Source organism: Haplochromis burtoni, unplaced genomic scaffold, assembly GCF_018398535.1.
Source record: "Haplochromis burtoni strain Fernald_Lab_line unplaced genomic scaffold, NCSU_Asbu1 Contig_27, whole genome shotgun sequence".
NCBI lineage: Eukaryota > Metazoa > Chordata > Actinopteri > Cichliformes > Cichlidae > Haplochromis > Haplochromis burtoni.
Window position 1 is genome coordinate 447165 of NW_024582388.1, and position 23399 is coordinate 470563.

Here is a 23399-nt window from a genome sequence, read left to right on the forward strand (position 1 = left end):
ACTGTTAGGGTCCCTGGGTCGTTGACCCAGTGTTTTGTGTTTTTGGTTCTTTGATTTTGTTATTTCATTATATTCTAGCTTTGCTTTATGGGTTTTAGGATTATTCTTAGTTAAGGTTCTCTGGGTGGGGTTTGGTTAGAGTTTTAGTGTTCTGGTTTTCTGTCTGTGTTCCATAGTTGCTGTCTCCCCACGTCCAGTCAGTGTCTGTTCCCTTTGTTATAGTGCCTGTGAGTCTGTGTTATGTTTCCTGTTTTACTTTGAAAGTCCATGTCTGATGTTAATGTGTCTGATTTTGCTTCCCCTTGTCTCGTTAGGCCTGATTTGCCCCAGCTGTGTTTCCCTCCTGCTACCCATTCCCTGATTGCTCCCTCTATGTATTTAAGCCCTGTGTTTCTTTGTGTCTGTGTTGTGATCTACTCTCATTTATGCTGTGTGTGCCGGCTGCCTGTTCATGTAAGTTTTTTGGGATTTTTGTTACGTTTGCCACTTTTTGCCATCCAGCAATAAAAGCTGAGTTTTGATTTACTTTCTGCCTCCGAGTGTCTGCACATTGGGTCCTTCTACTTCCACTCCTGCCTGCACACAGCCTTAACCTGACAGTTACTCATATTTTGTATTTTAAATACGTAACGGCGGTACATGTATTCCGTTACTCCCCAACACTGATTACATATAATACTGATTTAGCTGGTTTAGGCATAGTGCCACACAATCTAATCAAATATTTCTAACTGCTCGCCAGCTAGGCAGCTGTCTAATATGCCAAACTTTGCAAAAGCAGTAAAGTTTTGCTGTGATCACAATCATATCAGTTTCTGTTGGCCTGGTTTTCATTGGCTCAAAAATAACTTTGAAAAGTTGTAAGCAAATTGTTGTAATATAGACAATATGCTTGTGTTACTGGTGTGAATTTTCAGTTAACCTTCTAGAAATCAGTCAGTGACCTTTTTGTTTTGGCAAAACCACCAGCGAGCAGGGGGGAAACTCCTCTGCTTGCTGGAGAAGTTGGAGAAGTTGTGCAACAGTCTGAGCAAAGAATCCCACTGCTCAATTCATGCATGACCTCAGTATGCACTTACCTGGTATCAGTTGCTAATTTTAAGCTCCTAAAGTGTAAGGAGATGTGTCCTGAATTAAAAACAAAAACAAGACCAAAAACGGCCAAAAACTCAGCACCAGGCTTCAGAACGCGGCAAAGCAATGACATCATGGTCGCAACTCTTCTTCTTTTTCTTTTTCTTTTTTTTTTTTAAATCTATGACTTAATCTATGATTCGCTTAGTAAAATTAAATGAAAACGGTTAAAAATCTTTAAATTAAACAGCACAATTATTCAAATGCAGTAACTGCCATCTGCAGTTTACATTTATGGGACATAGTCTCCTTTCACTAACGATTTTTGTGAAAGAAATCTGTCAGCTATGCCAAGAGGCAGGAACCAGCCTGGTATATAGAGATGAGAAAGTGTCTATCCTATCTCAGCCTTCTCTGCGATGGCAGAGATTTCATTGCTGCATCCTCAGAAATAATCTACAACAGTAAAAGTTAATATTACACTATGAAAATAAAAGGCTTTAAAGGAGACATGCTTCTCCTTTCTTCCCCACTTCTATAACCTCTTTACCACGGTATGTTTTCTCTACCATCTCCTTTCTCCTCTCTATCTCATTCATCTCTCCCTCTCTACTACTTTAATTTGGTATCACATTAAGGCTCCAGAGGAGAAAGTTAATTACGCAGCATTTTGAATTATGAATTGCGATACAGTTTAGTAACATATTGCCTCATTTCTCATTGCAGACTGAAGCTGCGACTAGATTTTTCACACTTACTTTGCAGGTATCAGAGGTGCCATGTTCGGTGGGATCTTTTATATTAGGTGAATTTTATATTAACTCGATATCATCTTTTGTCAAAGCCTATGTGACAGATGAGGGGTTTCATTCCAAAGAGATATATTATATGAATTAAATATGGAGAAGAGATTGCTGTCTGAAATTCCTCAAGTCATTTTCTTTTCTCAGTAGTAACACATAATAAGCCTATGGGAAATGGCAGTTATTATAATGTTGTAATAATGTAAGAGTAAACAGATGTTGTTTTTGTAATTGCACAGGGCTGTGAGAATAATGGCAATTTCCCCTCTGATCTTAGTCTTTAAAAGATACAGTTTTTCTACTTTTGCCTCTGCACATTACAAGAGTAGATTCTAAATCAAACAATATGCGACTAAAGTGCAGACTTTCAGCTTTAATTCAAGGGATTTTACAAAACAACGGCTCAACTGTTTAGCATTTACATCCATTTTTATTCATAGTCTCCCATTTTCAGAGGCTCGAAATTAATTGGACAACTGACTGACAGTATCATGGCCAGGTGAGGCCTGTTCCCTTGTTATTTCATGACAAATGAAACAGATATAATATCTGAAGTTAATTCAAAAGAGCTGAATATGAGGTCCGAAGAGATGTCAGTGCAAATGAGGTAAGCCATCATTAGGCTGAAGAAATGAAATTAAACCTACTAGAGAGGTAGAAGAGACTTGAGGAGTGACCAAAATCAGTAATCTGCTGTATTTGTAAAAAGAAGTAATGCACTGGCTGACACGCAAAGGCGTGAAAGACCACAGAAGATAACAGAAGTGCACGATGAAATAGTAATTTAAGTAGTTAAGAAAAACAGCTTCACAACATCCAACAAAGCCAAGAACACTCTCAAAGAGGTAGGCGTGTCATTGTCACCAGTGGAGGTAAAGAGGGTCTACAAGAAGGTGCAAACCACCTACAGTTACAGACAACAACAAACATTATTTGGACAAATAAAGCCAAGATCAGCTTGCACCAGAATATAAGGAAGAGAAAACTATGATAAAGAAAAAGTATAAAACATTATCTGTCGGACAACACGGAGGTAATGTGACATGGATGTGGAATCAGCCCATGGGTCAATGATGTCACTGCTGATAGAAGCAGTAGGAGGAACTCTGGAGTGCAAAGGGTTATTTTCTCTGCTCAGATTCAGCCAAATGCCGCAAAACTGATTAGACTTCACAGTGCGAATGGGTACTGACACAAAGCGTACTGCAAAAGCAACCCTTATATTTAACATGATGCTAGCTTGACCTGTTAATTTTGAGCCTCTGAAGATGAAACAGAACAAAAAAAAAAACTTCAGTCAAAAACTACCAGTCCATAAAAATGGATATTTAAAACCAAAATCGTCTCCATGATAGGATCTGGATCTTTAATGTGTCAGTCCACTGAAGTTTTACTCATTAAGCTTTCAAATTAAGATGCCATGACAACCCACTGTCTGCTTTAGACCACAGGAGCAGTCTGCGGGCCTCTCACTCAATACCCAGTTTGTATAAATTATTACAAGTATGAACACAGCTCCTCGTAAAGATGAGTGCGGATTTGTCGTGAGATCAGACTCCCACATTTACACTCTATACTGTTCCTGAGCTCCTCTCCCACCCTCTTTCTCTCCCCCAGTCATTTACATTTATATTGAATTAGAAACCATGGTGGAGAGCGAGTGGAGGCAGCCGAGACTGATTATAATGGGAGATTACGGGCCGACTGCACCACCATTATGTTGTGTAATTACAAAGAGAGAGAGAGAGGGGAGGGTGGGGCCGCTGGATTCCCCAGTTGCCAGGGTCTATTTCATTTAGGGAAATAATGTCTCGCTGCTTTCCCCTCCACTTATTCCACCTGTAAATATTATAGAGAGCTGAATCCTTCCCTCTTTTATGCCTGATTTTATGGGTCATGGTTTATGGGAGACAAATATCAGACAAGGTGTTAAGGGGGATGTGTGAGTCGTCCATCGGGCGATTTATCGCTGCATCTCGATCTGCTTTTGGCTTCGTTTGACTGCATCGATCTGATGTTGTAATGCATGTAGGAATCCTGGTCATGCACTCAGGAAAATACCTAATGACCTCAACACAATGGAAAGCCCCTTGGAAATAATCATGTGTTGTATTTCCCTTCATAAAGTGATGTGGGAGGGAGGTTACAGAAGAGGTGTAGAGTTTATTTCCTGTACTAAGAGAATAGTAATAGCCAAGAATGTGTTGGTCAGTTAAAAAGGAAATTACAGAAGACACAAATAAAATATCCCTCCATAAAAATCCACTGACGGTTAAGCTGAATTTAACACACAGTAAAGACCTGAAACCCAAACAATAAAACTTTAACAGATTAATGAACAAGATTTTCCACCCACTCTCACCAAAGGAAACTTTATTTCAGTTTATCTATGTGGCACTTTAAAGATTATAGGGTTAAAAGACATTCAGAAAAAGAACATTTAGTCCTTTATGAGTAAGAAGGGGTGTATCTGTGCCTTCTACCTTCCCTTGTCTTTTTGAAAATCCTGGCTTCATGAGTTCAACACAAGTTTGTAGCGATGCCTAATAATCAGTCAATCATTAAACATGAATGATTTAGTCCAGGAGCATGAAACCTGAGTGAAACTTTAACTTGCTGATTTATTTTTTACTTCACTATTGTTCTGAATTTCCCTCAAGAACTTCATGTGATGTCTAAAAAAATAAACAAAACAAAAAAATAAAAAAGAAGGTCCCCATCTGACACACAGTCTTGAGTCTTTAAATGATTCCCCTCTGTTCTTATGATGAATGTGGACATATTGTTACAAACTGTTCACAACTTAAGCCAACAAGCTATGGAGTTACAACTGACATTTAGTGCTAAACTGTGTACTTTCTAGTCCTTACCAATTACAGTCCACTGTTTAGAAAGTTGCTTGTCATCACACCCACTTGCACTGCATATCTCACAACTTTTTGATTCCATCTTAGTCTGTAAGAGATCCCCTGCTCATTATAGGAAACAAAGCAGAGGCTGTCAGCATGCATAGCTCACCATGTTTAATCTGAGTGTATGAAAAGATAAAGCTCTTGAAATCTGCTTTAATTAAGAATTTAAAATGATAAAAACTGATTCCAAGTATGTGTCATGTGTGATTTTGGTAGCATCTTTAAGCATATGCACTTATCTCTGCAATGTTTTTGCACTAACTCTTCAAACATACTGTTGACTCTGTAAACTATTCATATGATATTCACCAGCCCGGCTGTAAAAGAGAGATGCACGTTTAATCTCATCTTGAAGATTAAACTATCATCCAAGAGAAAATCATCCAAAGGACACTTATTCAGAAATCCAACAAAACTAACAACAATATTCTGCAAATGAGTACTTTCTGTAAGGCTAACTTCTAATACTGTGTAGCACCGTTATCCGTTGTACTATCTAGCTGATGTACAGTTACATAGATTTCAGAACATTTGCTTTGATTGGGCGTCATTGTGGTGAAATCTACGAGGCAGTGGGACAGCTGATTAAATGAGAAAATGAAATGAAAAGCAGAACAAAATAACTCTTTTAATTACATTGTCAGGCATTTTGGCATTGATGGGTACAGAGTGGGAATAGCACCTAACTTAATTCTAAGTGTCAAATCACATTTATTCAAACAAAATATAATGAATTTCATTCCCAAATTGCCTCCAGGATCATGTCTTATAGTACCTATAAGCAAGTTTTCTTATTTTTTGGGCTTAAAAGGGCAAAGCAGGGCTTGATGTAGGACATTCCTGGAACACCTCTACTGTCTCCAAGAAGAGACAATGGAGAATCAAAGCAAAGTCCTCAAAAGTTTCTGATAAAAGCCTGAAGTGGTCAAATACTACCAGCATGCAAATGTTTGTTTGTTTTTTAAAGCAGCACTCTTCTGTTCATCCAATGGACATAATTCCTCTTAGAATACACTAGCTTGTCTTTTCAAGCTTGTTGTACTTATGTAAACGATATATATGTGTGGTTTCTACTGACTAATGCACACAAATTGCTACACAGACAAACTACCAAACATGAACACACTTTTAATGAATGAGCAAACGAAGCAAATGAGCCAATAAACCAATGAGCTTCTCAGAGAAGGCTAGTTCATAACATCTCTGTGTACCCGTGAACCCACTGGACTACAAATCAGAGTATTTATTTTATTTAAACATAGCATTAGTGCTGCAGTTTAAATAATAATAATGATGATGATGATGATGATGATATAATAATAATAATAATAATAATAATAATAATAATAATAATAATAATAATAATAATAATAATAATAATATTTTTGTAAAGCTGTTCTCATCCTATGTGTTCAGTCCATGGGCCTGCTGCAAAATTCCCTTAAAACAATTGCAAAACTTTCTTAATGTATTCCCAAATATATATATGAAACTTCACTAACTACCCTGTTTCAAACAGTTTTTAATGATTTTGACTGACCTGAAACCGCCCATAGTTCAACTTTCAGGATTAATGACAGCAACATTAGCCATTCGACCAGATAGTTGTCATGTTTGAGGTTAAAATTAATAAAGTTACAAAGCGTGATTATCCTTAATAATACTCAGTCTGACAAACACTGATAATCTTGGATTTTTAATTATATATTCACAATGTGCCAGCCTGGGTATGAGGTGACTCAAACTGGACAATGGCCCCATCTAGTGTTTGGTTTTTACTATTGCTTGTAAAAGACCGGTTTAGTCTTTACGGGGATTTTTGGAGCTGTCATTATTTTTCTCCTATAAAATAATTTGAATTATATAGAACTGGGTTATGTTCATATATGGCACTAATATACATGGGTTGTTTGTTGAATGGGCTCAAGCAGTACTGACCCAAAGAAAAGAAGGTCCTTGTTTTAACCTGCAAAATATCTAAGAAAGTGACACGAAAATGCTGTGTAGTGACAAAGACATTAACAACAAAGACAACAAAGAGCAGTAAAACCACAGAAACCTTTTCCCCACAATCCACACATGCCTATCAAAAGTACACGTGTGAAAATGTGAGTCAGTCAGATGTGATGTGGTGGGAGATGTAAAGATGCGATAGGTTTACCCAGTCAGTTTCGAATTGAAAAGATATACTGTAAAGTACAGCATGAAATAAAGTGACAATAATAATGTGAAAAAGAACATAAGATAAAAGGCACAGCAGTACTGAAAGCAAGCTTTAAGTGACACATTTAAAATGGGTGATAGAGGATCGTGTCAAAACACTGACGGATGAGCGAGCTCAAGACTTTTATTTTGAAATCTTCCTTAGTACGTACAGGAAGTAAACAAGTTTTATATCCTGTATGAGATTCTCCTGAACTTTTACTTCTGTATGTTTTGTTATTTTGTACTGTTGATAACTTCACGCCAGCTGGAGCTATGAGCGCCATTATTCCTCGCATAGAGCAGCTGTCTGCTAGAGTGGTTCGGGTTTTGGGCTGTAACCCGGGACCGATGACTCTGCAGGGAACCAACACTTACCTGGTCGGCACGGGCAAAAGGTGACTCTAGTCGAGCCAGTAGTGACGTTTATCATTTTCCCAAAAGGAAACATGAGTAAATGTGTTGTTTGTTTAGCTCATGTGTATTTGAAAGGGACTAGCTGGCCAAAAACTTGACACTCCTTTTCCGTGCAATTTCTTAGCTTGTAGAAATGGGCGCTAATGCCAAATTCCATTTAAAATCTTTTAACTTGAGCATTTTCGCGCTTCTGGATAATAAAGGTGACAGATGGAACAAAGCTGAAAGTGTGACATTAATTGCCAGGGTCTTTTTGTTTCTTCGGCATATACTCAATATAATAAATAATAATAGTTTGGAGTAATATTTAACATAAATAGTAGACTACATTTGCAGTGAAAAGGAGCGCTTAGTTCTCTGTAATGTGAATAAAACAGCTATAAAACAATAGCCAACTATAAGACAGAACAATGGAGTACTCATCGGTAGAGTTGGAATATATGAATATGCATAGTTACCTTTAAAACCCTGAATATATAATGAGCAATTATATTCCAGACGGGTGCTGATAGACACGGGGGAACCTGCTGTGCCTGAATACATCAGCAGCCTGAAACAGGCACTGAAGCAGTTCAGCACCAGCATCCAGGAGATCATCGTCACACACTGGCATCACGACCACACAGGTGGAGTAGAAGATATCTGCAGGGACATAACTGGTGAGCCCCTGAATGTGTGGGTATAGTTGGGTTACTTCACCGTTCATCATTACTGTAATCGTGAAATCTATCTAAAAGCCACCTTCTAATGAAAAATCTGTTATTAGTTTAGTGAATCAAAAAACTGCCAGTACTTTTTCAGCTTAGAAGACTCAGTGAATCAGTATTCATTTCTTAGGGTTTTTTTTTTAATCTTGCAGGTTCTGAGGTCCGAGTCAGCAAACTGCCTCGCTCCAACAAAGCAAGAGAGACAGCAGGAAGCAAAGACTACAATTACCTAAAAGATGGAGATGTTGTTGAGACGGAGGGAGCCACACTCAAGTCAGTTCAGTTTTTACACGTTGCGAATTTATAAAAGAGCATCAAAAATACATCTGTCATAATATACACAGAAGAACAATAACTCAAAGACTTTTTCAGGGTGAAAATGTACAAACCAATATCATGAAAATATGCTGCAGTACCAACAAAAAATAAAATTTGTTAATATTCCTTTAGTTATGGTTATTATCATTCTGCACACTGACATGGCTTTTGTCTGAATCTACAATCAGACAATTGAGCAGAGAGCCATTTCTTTTTCCCAGAGTGCTTTTCACTCCGGGCCATACTGATGACCACATGGCCTTGGTGCTGGAGGAGGAGCGGGCTATCTTCTCTGGAGACTGCATCCTGGGTGAGGGCACGGCCGTGTTTGAAGACCTCTACGACTACATGAAATCTCTGCAAATCCTGCTGGACTCGGAGGCTGACCTCATCTACCCTGGTGAGCAAGGATACGCTGATGCTTGGCCCTGTTTTATTTCTTAAAAAACACTCTGGATAATGTTTTTCCCCCCCTCAACCTGTTTGCACACAATCACACAATCTTGTGGTACATCATCACTACACCAGTGAGAAATGTATATTTTAATAAAAAAAATGTAGCTAAGTCTAGTTTGATACACCATTCTGCAGATACCATGCTGTATCACAGATCATCGTCTCCGTTATATTAGATAATGGTGAATTGTTTTTCCATATTTATTGCGAGGAGTGTTTCATGACATTGTTATGAGTTACTCTATGACTTCCACTTCTAAGATCCGCACCTATTCACTCACAGAAACGCCTCGAATAATTCTTTTTTTATTTTTAAACCAGTGAATATTTACCTTATTTTCAAAATAGCTGCCAATAAATTGTCCGTTGATCGACTTTACTTGTTTCAGAGCTACCGGCTGTGCTTCTTTGAGTTCTGCCTCTCTGACGTGCATTCATTTAACAAAGTCTTTCCGATGACTGGAGAAAAAGCTTGCTGCTGCTGTTCTCTGTGCAGGCCACGGACCTGTGGTTCAGGATGCTGGCTCTAAGATCAGACACTACATCAGTCACCGGGACCAAAGAGAACAACAGATCCTGGCAGCCATTCAGGATGGAGCAGGAAAGCCTTTCAGTTCCATGGAGCTTGTCAAGATTGTGTACAAGGTCAGGAAAAACCTTCTTTTCCTTTGATGCTGTTTCCAGCTTGTTGTCAAAGGTAGACTGGGTAGACTTTTACCAGTAATTCTACCATCTTTGACCATGGAAGCAATCTAATCCCTTCTGATTACATTCTAAATGGGCTGGCACTGCTGTACTTGTCTGATCTTGTCGATGTTCACACTCATTGCAGAGCATTTGTGTCTGCTAATCAGATGATCGTCAATATTACAAGATATAGACTTAAAAAGAGAGAGATTAATAATAACTCGGAATTAAATGCAGAATTAAACAGTTTCTTGAAATGTTTCTGTTTTATTAATGGCTGCCTGTGAAGCACTTTTCTCAGCTCTGGTGGTTTAGCATGTGCTATACAATTGACTTTGACCTTGACCTGATCCCATACAGACTGATCTGTTTTGAGGCTGGATCACAAAAAAATGACACTGAAACTTGTGTTGCTTTTCTCTCAGGACACACCTAAACACCTGCACCAAGCAGCTAATGTGAACCTGGTTCATCACTTAAAGAAGCTGGAGAAAGAAGGCAGAATCAGTCTGGGTATGGTCTCATTTACTTCCTTTACAAATAAGTTCCAGCAGATACTGTAATGATTCAAATATGATCCAACAAAATAGACGTATCTCACCATGTTGTTTTTTTTAATGCCTCAGCTCTGGCAGCAGCTCTTTGTTGCTGCTGGGAAATTTCTGCTCATTTGGTACAAAGGTTTGCTTGGACTCAAAGAAGGCCTGATTAGATTTTGGTGACCAAAGATCAAAGTCTTTGTGACTTCACATCCATCCTATTCTTTCGAACGTGATATATCAGGAATATCTAGGGAGGGAGGAACATGATTATATCAGAGATACGTGTTCTCTTAGACTCCTAGATGAACTGATAAGAAATCGGTGGTCAAAGTTCAAGGTAACTGTGACCTCATGAAACCAATTTCTGTCCTGTAACAGATGAGTCTGAATAGACAGGTTGTAAACTTCAACATGCATGGTGAGCAGAGGTATACGACTGTGAGTTGGTAGTTTTAGTTACTATACTTTAGGACTGCAGGTTAATTATAACTGTGCTGCTGTCATTTAGAAAATTTGGCTGTGACACAAATGTAAACCTTTCTTTCCCGCAGTGAACGAATCTTCACAGAGCAGCAAATGGAAGAGTAATCTGTGACGTCCACTGACAGTGAGATGAAATGGAGCGTTGGGCTGGGATTTTCAAGATCAACAGCTAATGATTTTTGAATGCGAGATGATTGCTTTCAGCGCTATGTTTGTGCTGTACACCAGTGCTGATTGAGAAATGTTTTAGAGGAAAAATCTGTTGTATTAGTCACACCCGTTGCTTCAGATATTTCACAACTCAAAACACACAAGGCACAGAAAACAAAGGGACTCACCAGGACTGAGCTGCAGCCTGTGTTATAGTTAAACAAGGCTAAAATTTGCCTCAAGGTCAGCCGCCTGTGGCCGCATGAAGAATTAACCTCATCCTGAAGTGTGATCAGAGTGCTACACTTCCCCTGTCTCCCCCCCCCCCTAATTAAAACTGCTTAACAGCTTCTATGTCTTCTTTTTTTGAGTTGAGGCTGTTAAAGTGAGCTTTTTGTGTTGATTTAAAAATAATTGTCAGCATTGTCTTCCATTTAACAATACTTTCTTGTCATGTAAGTGGGATGAGTAGGATTTATACAGTATAAAATGAATGTACTGTACTTTATTTTACTGAGTTTTGTATATAATGAAGCCCAGAAAGTAAATAATCTCATAACATTTGTCATTGAGTTGTTATTTATGAGGCTGGCACTTCCCTGTGTTATTGCAATATCTCAAGAAAGGTTTCATGTGGGTAAAAGGAAATTCATTGCTTAACTGTTCAGCTGTTTCTGGGTATAGAATTTTTTATGCAGGCACTCGGTTAAGAAAGATTTGTCAAATAAAGCATAAAGTGTGTGTATGGGAATGGGAACTGGGGAAAATAAAACATTTTGGTGCTTTCCCAGACTGTTGACCGTGACATAATGAGAAATCTAAATAGTGATGTGTACAGAAATATATTTATATTTTATATCCAGCTGTTTTCTCCCTTTGCGAACTTTAAGCCGTCTGTCTTTTCAGTCATGTTAATGAATCTCTAAACTTTGTACTGGAAATGCTGCACACATTTTCAGTCAGTCGCTAGGTGGCAGTATTGCTTAATTTTATGGCAAAATTCATCGTACCATGGTCAGTTACAATAATTTGCATTATAATTGTTCTAGTTTTTTAGAAACTTGTTTTAAAAAAATATTATATGTAAATATGCGTTGGAATACTGTGGAAAAAAAAGGTTAAAATTAAACTGTGAGTGAATTATGTACATGGACCTCCATGTTTCCCTTTTCAACACGTTGCTCATTTGGGATTCAGTTGTGTCTTTACTGAAAATCTCTCACCTTACACTAAAAAAAACTACAGTGCATAACTAACGCAGGACATTTGATGGACACCTAACACCTATACGGTGTATTGTGGACAGAAATATAATTGTAGGTTTAATTTGTGAAATACACTTTCACATATATAGGCCACTGTCAGAGCGTCTAAATCTTAGAACTGTATGAGCATTGGCAAAGGGAGAACATGTATTTAAGAGACTACAGGAAATATTTTGTAAGTTACTAACTACACCCTACACACTACATCTGGAAGCAGCGGTGTCAAACAAGGGGGGCAGAACCAGCCTGCAAGAAAGAACCGATCTTGCTCACTGGATTGTTTGCAAAGTTTTAAAATTTCAGTCAAGTTATTCATAATTTCGCACTGCAATACCTGGTGAGTCACTGTCAACAAAGTTCTAATTATAGATTAAAATACTACAGCTGTTTAATTCCAAGAACTCTTACTTCATGTCACCTGTTCTGGTCTCAAACTTTAGGATTATGGGACTTTCTGAGTTGCATCAAAGATGGTGGAATCGGCTTTCTGAGCCTGTGGCTACTACAAATGCTCCACATATTGTCATTTTAAAGGGCTTACTGGTATTCTACTGGTATTCCTAATCTGTTGACTATGACTGTGACGGCCGGTCGTTGTCTTGTTTTATATTTTGGCCACCCCCATTTTTTATATTAATTTGTAATTTAGGTTATATTAACTTTCTGTTGTCTTATACAGCTGTTTAAATGCGCTTTATAAATACGTCTTAATTAATTATTTGCACATCTGCGTTAAACTGTAATGCACACGTAATACAACATATTGCTGAAACTGCGTTTTTAAAAGTATCATACGTCGTTCACCATTTGTTCTATAAATGTGAATGTTTCCATAACGAAAAAGAAAAAAGGGACTTTATATGGGTGTCTTATTTTGGTGGTTTACTTTTCTTTTATCGCAGTCAGAACTGACAAAACAAAAAGTCACAAACTATCTCACAAATAAAATAGGAATAAAAATTGCATTCAGGGCTTTTAGTTCAGTTTTCCCTTTGAATAACTAGCTGACGGGAGTTTGCGTGCACGAGTGAGGCTGAGAAAGGGCGAACTGCAGAGACACCCAGCTCTGCCGTGTGGTAATGAGATGAGTGGAGGTGGGGGTGGTGGCGGTGGAGACGGAGGAGGGGGGTCTACTGGTAAAGATAAACAGCCGAGCCGAGGAGCCTCTGAGCCAGATGAACATGGCGGCTCCGGTCCAGGACGCCGCTGCCGCTCCGTCCCGCTGACCGACATCTCCCCGACGACATCCCGCACGTCAGGCACCCACGGTCTCCCAAACTCTCAGGTAAGTTTCCCGTCATTCTCTTGACCCCCACTTCTCCCGTTAGTCCCACCTCCAAAAACACGTATTAACGTAAGGGCTCGTGCAAAGTGTCCACTAATTTAAATCGAGTTCTATACTAAAATGAAGTGCATTTGTTGTTGTTGTTTCATGTTTTTTTGTTTTCCTTCATGGCGGTTCTACATTTTTATTGGGTAATGAAAATATACCACAGGGTTAATTAGTTGATTACAGGAAATAACGTTATGTTCGTCCAGTATTTAAACGCGCAGGTCATTCATCCGTGTGAACGAACCGGGTCTGACGGCGAGTATACTTCGCTGTGTTTATCGGCCAAATCGGCTGATTGACAGCTATCACTACTGAAACGGGGTTTCGGGCGAAACTAGCTCGGTGGATAAAAATGCTAATTTCCGTTGGTAACCTGCCAAATCCACGACTAGGGTTCAAATGTTCGGCAGAAGAAGTGAACGCAGATTGGCTCTGCTGTTTGTTTAAGATGTTCAAGCAACCGTGTTACAACGGCACAAATATCCCAACCAGGACTTCGCCGTTTAACTTTTAACGGTTAGCTGTTTAAATCCCCTCTTCCTGATCGAGAGAAGCGACAACTGCTGGTTTATGTGAACCTCCGCTGTAGCCACAAGCGTTCAGTGCTCGCTTGTTGCTCCTGTTAAAGTTTCATGTAATCACCCATAATTAAACCCTCGTTGATCACAGATGGGTTTATCAGGTTAAGACAGACATATAATTGTTTAACAGTGAACATTTTATGATATTCTCACACTGGTTCATATCGCTTTGACTTCCTCAAGCAACTCAGGCGTCAAGCAAAACAAACGCAATCGTACACTTCCGGTTTGCAGTTTCAAAGTAAAACCAGACACGCTCTAAAAGAGCTGTTCCACTTCCTATTACTAATCCCATTGAACAGAAATTGGCTGAAATTCTGCAGCGGGCCCACATAAATTATTTTATTTTCGGAAATACAAAACACAGATCTAATATTTGTTTAATGTTCAGACTCTTATAAAACAACTTTACGTCCTTTTCTCATAAAAACACTTCTGTTAATACATGCTAAGTAATTGTTTAGAATTTGTGGCACTTTACCAAATTAAAACAAGTTGTTAAAAGCAAAGTCAACCCACAAGATACATTTTAAAGTGTGTACATGTAGCAGCTGGTTGTGGTGGTCAAAGCTAACTGCCATCAGGAAATACAATTTTCTGCTTTTGTTTCAAGCCTGAAACTAACATATCAGCTACAGTGAAGCAGTTCACAGCCATGTACCCAAGTCCCTCAAATACTTATTTCACTATAATTAACCCATATACAAAGACCATAATGGAAATGTTAGAAGAAAAAATGTTTAACCCATAAAAAATTGCTGGGATACCTCTATAGGATGCTATCAGAGGTCCAGAGAGCTAGCGTTCTTCAATATATTAAAATTTCCCTGTTTTTGTTGTTAATTAAGTTTAAAGATAAAATTGTAGGTAGTTCATAACTTGTGTTATTTCATGATGGTATAATTCCAGCATTTAGTAGAATGATGTCACAGTTTAAATGACTGTTAATAATAGATTTTTAATGATTAAAAAACAAGTGTCTTTTCCTTTTCTTCCATCTAATTTGACATAGTTTATCAGCTAGCTCTACTGTGTTGTGAGGGGATGCTTATCTCTCCAGAATGTGTTTTTTTTTTCAGGTTTGAAGCTGCAAACAAACAATAATAAAAAAGGCTAATTATATGAAAGAACATGTTATTTCAAGTGATATTATCGTTTTAGTCCAGTGGGAATAGTCGTAGGTGAAAATCCATTAGAGACTGGTAGATGGATAGAAACTACTGACATTATTATCGTCATCATTTTTTTTAATGTATTTAAAGTCATAACAGGCTATACTCTGTAAAGATGGGAGGACGTCTGCTGGTTTGTCAAGAAGGGTTTGATTTGAGATCAGGCGTTTAGGAAATGAGGGATATTTACATCAAACTTGTGTCTTTTTTTCATGACATATGATCCTTGAGAGTGCTTTCACTTTTGCTTTTCCTTTGTTATATGTGTATGCTGTTAAAAGCCAATTTGCAAAGCAAAAGCCAAATGATTTGCACTTTAGAGTGGCCAAGTTTGAGATATTACAATCATCCCTCTTATATATTTAGCAGATTGCTCCTTTTTGGACTACATAGCATGTGTATGTATGCTAACAGGACAGCATAGAATGAGGAGTGCGGCTGTGACAAAAACATGTCGTGCAGGTTTACGCTGAAAAGAAACACTCACAGCCCAGAACGTATTGTCTTGCAGTGAGGTGGGCCTTTTTAAATGCAGGCATAAGAATTTGTCTTTATTTGCTGTTGTGCTGGTTTCTCTGTGTTTGCTATTGTGCAGGTATCTTACTACAGGAAACCTGTCAGTTTGCCTACGTGACAGGTGCCATCTGATTCCTCTGGAAATGTTATCTTTGAGGGCTGGGCTTATGATTTTTTTTTTGGGCTCTTTTAGGCTTATTTGCTCTTCCCGGCACCCCAAACTGAACTTTGAAAGGGATTGCAACATGTAGGCCAAGTGTTCAGGTTCTGTTTAACCCTTCTTTTTGTACCTTTTTTCTCTCTAAGGGGTTAAGAGGCATTATGCTATTTATGCATAGAAACAGTTAGGCAGCACAAAATACTATGCATGCTTTGTTTTAGTCAGGGATTCACCTCTATCTGTTTGCTCTGTATTTTTGTAACGTTTTTATTACAGTTACAGAGTAGTGTCTTGTCTGATTAAATTCTGGTACATTACAATACAATGTTCAATGCCAAAACTACCTTATAGTGCTGCAGCATAGTGCAGGAATGTTCTTAAGTCCAAGATCTTAACACAAATTTGGCAGCCTGCCCAATGAGGGATCCTTAGTGGCTTGAATTCACTAAACCACATGAGGGCTCAAATAATGTCCTGACCAATGACGGCAGCAGCAGGAGAAGGAGGAAGGCCAAGGCTTGACTGTGCATTTCTCCTCAGTTTGTTTTCTATGACGTTTTATCCTGGGACAGCAAGGAAATAGATTCACACATTTAAATCATAGCCATCAATCCCTGATGTTATCCTGGTCTTGGATTTAAAATAAATCTAGTCCTAATTTAATGTCTTTGTGAGTGAATTAAATCAGATATAGATGTGAAAGTAGTGACAGACTATAAAATAAACATGCCAAAATTGTAGCTGTAGCAAATTCAGGTGGTGAGCACTGAGTTCCGTATCTACTTAAGAGCAAACGTTGCCTTCAGTGTTTCTCACCCACAAGCTGATATTGTTAATTTGGGAATGATTTAGGGGGGTATTTAAATACCAGCACAACTGGTTCATCTGTACATCTACTAGTATTTACCAAGGGGTGTATGTGTGGGTGTGTGCATGCTTGTCGACTTATCTGTGTTTGTTTATGTCTGTCTCCTCTCTCTGCCACCAACTTATCAGACACACTCTGCCCCTGGCTTTCTGTCACGTAGCAGAGACAGTCGCCTTCCAGGTCTGATCCTCCTGAGACCAAGTGCTCTAATTAACCACACACACACGCACACACCCATGTCACTGACTCCCCTGAAAGCTTCCTGTGGTGCCTGAAAACCATAATCACTGTAATATTCCCTCAGCAAAATGAATCTGCAGGATATTGTTACAGTATCTGATGATAACATACGTTTTAGTTCTAATTCAAAGTGCATTGACTTGCAGATTTGAATACAAATTATCTCCTACATTACTGAATAATAGGAAGTAACAAGAGTCTTAGAATAGACTTCATATATGAGCGTTTAAAAGGTCAGACGATGTATTGGCTCATGCGCATTTTTTAAGTTATCTTGAATAAGTAAAAGACGATTCTTTAGATTGCAAAATGTTTAAGGCAGCCTATTGTGTACAATCTTTGTAATTGTTACACAGTTTCTAAATTAGTTCTTTCTTATCGTGCTAGATGTGACATACGCCAATACTTTATATCTGCGATAAGCTAATATCAGCTGATATCAGCTAGCCAATTCACTGGTTTTTATCATCTCTGTTGACACATTCAGTAGGTTATTTAACAAAGTTCTCCTTTTATTTATTTTTGTCCAACCATATTATTTTATTTGACCTTAATGTAAACAGTGAAAAGCCTTGATAAGGGTACTATATAAACCAGTGCAAAATGGAGCACATTTCAGATTGGAGAGCTGTAGTGAAAAATAGGTCTCCTTTTCCTTCTACAGCATTTGGCAGTATGTAGTGATATGGCTTTGTTCTCCAACATTCAGATACAGTGCATACACGATGGGAGCAGCAGCACCCTGACAATAGACATAACACTGATTGATGCAGGTATTGTAGATTCCACACTGACAAGCATATGAAGGCCTTCCTCGGCCTGAGTGACAAGAAGTCATGTAAAAAAGGATGCTTTTGGGTCCATGCTTACTGGTTCGATATGAATTAAGAGGGTAAATAGCAGCCAGATGCTGCTAATAAAATATGCTTCATTTTAGGTGTTTAGCACAATGCTGCAATTTCCCCAGTGCTCAGAGAAGCTGCAAGAAACACAAGGGCTACATCCTAGACTCTGCAGGCGTCAGTTAGCATGTTAAATCCTAAAGTACAAGGCCTGCATAGAGCCCTGTGAAAACTATATTTTTCACATGAGTGTTCATTAACGTGCCTGCCTTTGGGACCATTTGGGCTTTCATGTAAGAGACTGCACTATCGATTACCCATGCGTCTTTGAGGCTAATTTCTATAAAAGTATAACCCTTCTCTGTGGTGTTTGCAGATCTCCAGATAGATAATGTAGTATGATCCCTACCTAACTTTCTGGTTGTGACTTCCATGAACTATGACATCACCTTTATTCATTTATAGTGGCATTTGACGTGTGAGCCAGCCATTTTCCAAATGAAAAGTTTCTCAACTCCAAAAAATTAAAAAAATTAAAAATTGTTTCATCACTGATGGACTGAAAAAGCAATCATGGAGGTTTTTCAGTTTTTGGTAGACTATCTCAACTTTCTCAACTAAATTATTTCCACAGTTTCCCTCAGTGCCATCTGGAAATTTCTGTGCTCCTGCACTGAAAAATCGTTTTCTATTCCTATTCTATTTTTGATGCATGGGTCAGCATGTGTCGCAGTTTGAATGAACAATGACTAATGTGTCAACCACAATAGCGGCTTAATACAGACTCAAAGTTTTTTGGTCTACCACCTGTTTATTTTAAAAGGCTAATAATTCTAAAGGCTAGATGTGTTTAATAATTTGCCACGATTATGATTTAAAGGACTTAAAGTTTCAGATACATCAAAACATTTGAATCATATTTTATCCTAATGACAGGAGCTGAGAGAACTGAGGAGAGGAGCTCTAATACAACAACAGCAACACTTACATCATTGCTCAGATACTAGCCAAGGCGAAGCACTTGTAGCTATTCTTGCAAAAAGTATACATACTTATTATAGATATACTGGAAACACTTGTTTTGTTTTTTGTTTGTTTTTTCTCGCGGTTATAGTAAAACCATGAGACCTAAGGCATGCTATGAAGCATCTGAAAGTTAAGGATAGTTGTACAAAGAAAAGCTGTTCTTGGGAGATGCAGAGCAACGGCTGAAAAATTCTTGTTATTGTTAGGGGAGCAAGTCAGATCTACATGTCTGTTGGTTATGACTCAAATATGATCTTAATTCGAAATTCAGACAAAGAATAGATTGCAGCAAAAACCACAAGTATTTTGTAATTTCTTGACATGGTGACTGCACACAACAACAGGAGGGGCTTTCATTCATATTCCCTTATTTACCGTATGTGTACCTAAAATAAAATACTCGTGGACTGGAAAGTTTGATCAGTCATCGTCATCATAAATCACCAATGTGTTTCTTCGAAAAATTTTAAAAGACTCTACTGTACTTTGACATATGATAAGATGATACTTATCATATGTCAAATAAGTATCATATATCATGATACTTGTGACTGTGGCCATGATTATAAGACAGTGTGGTCAACACCATTAAGAAGCATTAAGAATTATTTAGTTAATTAATAATTGTTTGTATTGTAAATGATTACATCAAAACCTGACGTAAGCTCAGACCGCCTACAATTTAAATGAAATCTTTTTGTTTGTCATGTATCTGAATGATAGGAAGTCTTTTAGACTCATCCAATACTATTGTTTTTTAATTTGTGCATACTTAGATTTATACTTGCTAAAGCCTCATATTTGCTTCAGATAAATCTTGGAGCCCTTTCCCCTTGTTGTTGGTATATGATAGTGCTATCATAGTACTCATTTTAGTACTCTAAGCTACAGTGTTAGCCAGGGCACAGTTGTGGAAGTTTACATGTATTCATGATGGTAATTTGAGGCTTTTTATGATTTTTCTGAACGGTTCTTTGTCTGTTTCAAGATTTTTTATTCAGCATACACCTTTGCCAACTTTAAAAATTAGAATTGGGTCCACAAGTTTAAATTTATTTTGGATTTTGTCTGGTTTAAACATGGTCAAAAGTACACAAATATAAACATGCATACATAAAACATTTTTAATCAGTTGTGCTGAAGGTTCTCTAATGTCTTTTAAGTTGACTACAACTGCTAGTTTCTCTTTGGCAGCATAAGAAAACATTTGTTTGACACAACTCACTGGTTCAACCAATATAGAACAATGAAAAAGTCTAAGGAACTCCGTGAGGTTCTAAGAAGGAGAACTGTAGATTTATTCAAGTGTTTCCAAACGCAGATTCTGGGATGATCGGTTCAAATAATTTACGTAAATGCAAGTGGTTCTGATATGCCACCACTTTGCCGATGTCGGGAAAAAGACCTAAACTGTTGACCTCAGATGAGAGGGAGGATGTTCAGAAACATTTTAGGATTCAGCAAGGTTCAAACCTGCCTGGGTAGAGAGGGTGCAGGGCAAAAAAAGAAACCACTGCTCCAAAATCAACACCTTCAACTTCAACTGCAGCTGTACATGGACAAGCCAAATGTTCTTCCAATGATACATTGCACAAAGGGCATGCAATACTGAAGAAGGAGGACTAGCTCAAAATGAATCAATTTCACCTCAAATCAGCTGCTAGATGGTGGAAACTTCGGTGGTCCAATAGGACAATGATCCCAAACACATAAGAACTGGTTTTGGAATGGATAAAGGAGGCTGATGTTGGGCTTCTGGAATGGCCTTCCCAAAGCCCTGACATTAACTCGATTGTAAATTTGTGGACTATGCTTAAAAGCCAGTACTTTAATGAACCCTTTAGATCTGTTTTTTTGCAGTGGTTTTGACAACTGATTTAAGAATAGCAAAGAGAGCAATCAGTAATGCTTACCACTTAAAATACACTTTTGTTGAGGCTCTTTCAAACTTGGGATGAATGAATAGCATCTCAGGCAAGATTTATGTTTCTATTTTTATTTTTTCTTAGATTCATTATTGACTAATTTGGGAAATATGCCTAAATCCAAATGAATACTGTAATTTGAACTAATAAATGTGGAAAGATTTTTCCTTCTAAACACAGTTTTCCATCACCAGTTTACTCTTAGATTTAATTTGAAAGTGGTATTTAAAGTGGCAGAAAAAAGTCTTAAAAGTCTTCAGTTTGACTTGCTTAAACCACATATGCTACAGTGAGACAGTGAAAGTCAAATTTTAAAACTAGCAAGTATCAAGACACCTTCTGGCAGATACATTTACAGTCATTTTTTTTTTCTTTTTTTTTATAAACACTGAAGACTGCAGCTGGCTATGAAAGCGCAGCATGCAGCCTCACATGATTTGAGTTTCTGGCTTTGAATTCACTCTCTCTCAGCTGTTGTGTTGTCATGGCAGAAAGTCTTAGTTTTACAGTAAACGTCTGTTGCATATAAGGGATACATATAGCAGATTAAAGTGCTTAAACAAAGCAATAAACCAGCATGTTGCCACTCAGCTGAGGAGCAGGCTGCAAAGCTAACTTGCCTTCCTATGTGCAAACCATATGGAAAGCTGTGCAGGGTTGAAGCAGTAGACCTGTGAGCCAAGTGTAGCAGGTTGCATAACAAGTGCTAATTTGGTTAGCTGGAGCTGATGGCGGCTGTAATTCTCCAGCACTATGACAGCAGAGCTGTGTTACAGAGAGAGAGAGAGAGAGAGAGAGAGAGAGAGACTCCACAGGCTTCCAGCTGGATAATACAAGCTAATAGCATAACAGGCTTTTGCAGAACAAACGCAGGCCATGGCCAGAGCTAATTGTGTTGTTCATCACAGCCTTTTGGTGACAGACCATTGCTGCAAAGATGACAGTAAAGAGGTTAAGCAGCACTGTGGCCAAAATGCATATTATGGCTTGATTAAGTCCATTCTGATGTCCATTTGTTACTCCGATCCTATTCTCACCATGAGACTCTGGAGATGAATCAAAGTCACGTAATGACAAGTTATTAAATTCAGGAAATAACTGAAAAATTTTAAAAGTTTATAAATATCCTTTTGTCCACATGTGATCAAAGAGAGGTCATCAAAGCTGAGCTTCTTGTGTTTTGGTTTAGCATCACATCTGTGGCTGAGAGAGAATAATTAGATTAAGAGTAAAAGCAGATGACAGGGCTGCTTTTGAAAAACTTGTCATTTTTAAGAGTTACTTAAGTCATTTGTGGCTTAAGGGTAATTTTTGTGCAGTCTTAAGATGAATGATTGAGCACAATTTGTAATTAGTTGACATGCTAACCTCCCTGAATGACTGTGGGTGCTTTTGTTCATATTCACAAATTAGTCATATGTTTCACATAACATTATAAGACATGGGCGGAATCTCACAGTTTCACAAGAAATTTGATGCATAATTGTGAACATTGCAAACTGCAGATGGGCTGTTTTTGCACATCTTATATGGGATTATATATTTTGCGTTACTGGCCAGGATTATCAGCCTATGCGTCTAACTTGTGTAATGTGTTAGACGCATAGGCTGTATACTGTAAACCAGCTCTGAGCTCGGTGTAGCTGTGGATGTCTGTGTTACCATAGAGCTGCTTAGTAACAGAAATTAATCACAGTCAGGAAGTAGGCCGTCTCTCTGTGTGGCTCTCATTGACTTTCTGTAGCTCCCTCTCACTCTTCCCTCTCTCTATCTAACAGACACTCAGTGTGTGTGTGTGTGTGTGTGTGTGTGTGTGTGTGTGTGTGTGTGTGTGTGTGTGTGTGTGTGTGTGTGTGAATGTGTGCATGTCAGTGTGTATGTGCGTGCTTGGTTACCACAATGTCTATTATGCAAATAATTAACAGTGTAACCCTCCATTGCTAACTACAAAGTTTGGTCTTTACACAATTGCCATGACTCTGTAGGTGCAAATATGTGTTTCTTTGTTTTTGCTGAAAGCAAAGTTCAAGTCACTTTGGGGGCCCATTGTTTATTTTTTAAAACAGCCTTTAGAAATTATTTGCATGTTCTTTCCTTTGAGAAAAGACTGTTTCCGAAAGGGAGAAAACAGTCCAACTGGTTAATCTGTATTTTACTGGTGCTTCAGTGTGCATCTTACTGTCTTGGTTTGTTCTACTTGAGGTCCTGGGTAAAATGACTGACAAAAATGTACCCTTTGCAGTACCTAGGTTTGCAGTGCACAAAGTGGCCTGGGTGACAGCCACAGGATTTTTCTGTCATCGTGCATGTGCGCAGGAAGAACATTTGTGCTTGCATGTGTGCTTGTGCAATTCACAAAGGAGTTGGGTAGAGATCAGCTGTCCATCTCTCCTCCACAGACACTGACACACTCTGATGCACACACAAACTGACAAATGCACACATACGCACAGCTATCTCAGTGGTGGCAGGTGCATGTTAAAGTGCAGTGTGGTTTGAGTGTGCTGTGTCCAACTGACTGAGAATGCTGCTGCCACACGCACACACACACAACACACACACACACACTAAGTAACAGTGAACAAATCGGGGGGAAGAGCCAGCAGATGTTTCAGATTTGGCCACTGACCAAAAAAAATAACTTCTTCTTTTTAGTACTTTTCATTTGGTGTTCTTGATTACAGTAACTACACACACACACACACACACACACACACACA

General features: G+C 38.4%; 2 protein-coding genes across 5 annotated transcripts in view; both read left to right on the top strand.

Annotated features, from left to right (window-relative positions):
• The first annotated feature begins 7153 nt into the window (after positions 1-7153).
• lactb2 (lactamase, beta 2) lies at positions 7154-11831 on the top strand. Its single transcript, XM_005917991.2, has 7 exons — positions 7154-7389; positions 7907-8067; positions 8268-8388; positions 8655-8833; positions 9386-9534; positions 10002-10089; positions 10670-11831. The coding sequence occupies exons 1-7, from the start codon at positions 7268-7270 to the stop codon at positions 10711-10713; spliced, it is 864 nt and encodes a 287-aa protein (XP_005918053.1). The 5' UTR covers positions 7154-7267; the 3' UTR covers positions 10714-11831.
• A 1252-nt stretch (positions 11832-13083) lies between these two features.
• Positions 13084-23399, top strand: part of LOC102304111 (nuclear receptor coactivator 2) — a 50419-nt gene continuing 40103 nt past the window's right edge. For 3 of the 4 annotated variants that reach the window (XM_005917992.3, XM_005917995.3, XM_005917994.3), the window contains exon 1: positions 13084-13301. The gene's annotated coding sequence lies outside the window, so the exon portion shown is untranslated. The remainder of the gene's footprint in view (positions 13302-23399) is intronic. The other variant, XM_005917996.3, reaches the window with a different exon arrangement.

Bases quoted from the DNA above. Each gene is read 5' to 3' on its own strand.
- lactb2 (XM_005917991.2), top strand. From the start codon at position 7,268: ATGAGCGCCATTATTCCTCGCATAGAGCAGCTGTCTGCTAGAGTGGTT. The intron at 8,834-9,385 runs GTGAGCAAGGAT...TTCTCTGTGCAG, and splicing joins GGCTGACCTCATCTACCCTG to GCCACGGACCTGTGGTTCAG. The intron at 10,090-10,669 runs GTATGGTCTCAT...TCTTTCCCGCAG, and splicing joins AGAAGGCAGAATCAGTCTGG to TGAACGAATCTTCACAGAGC.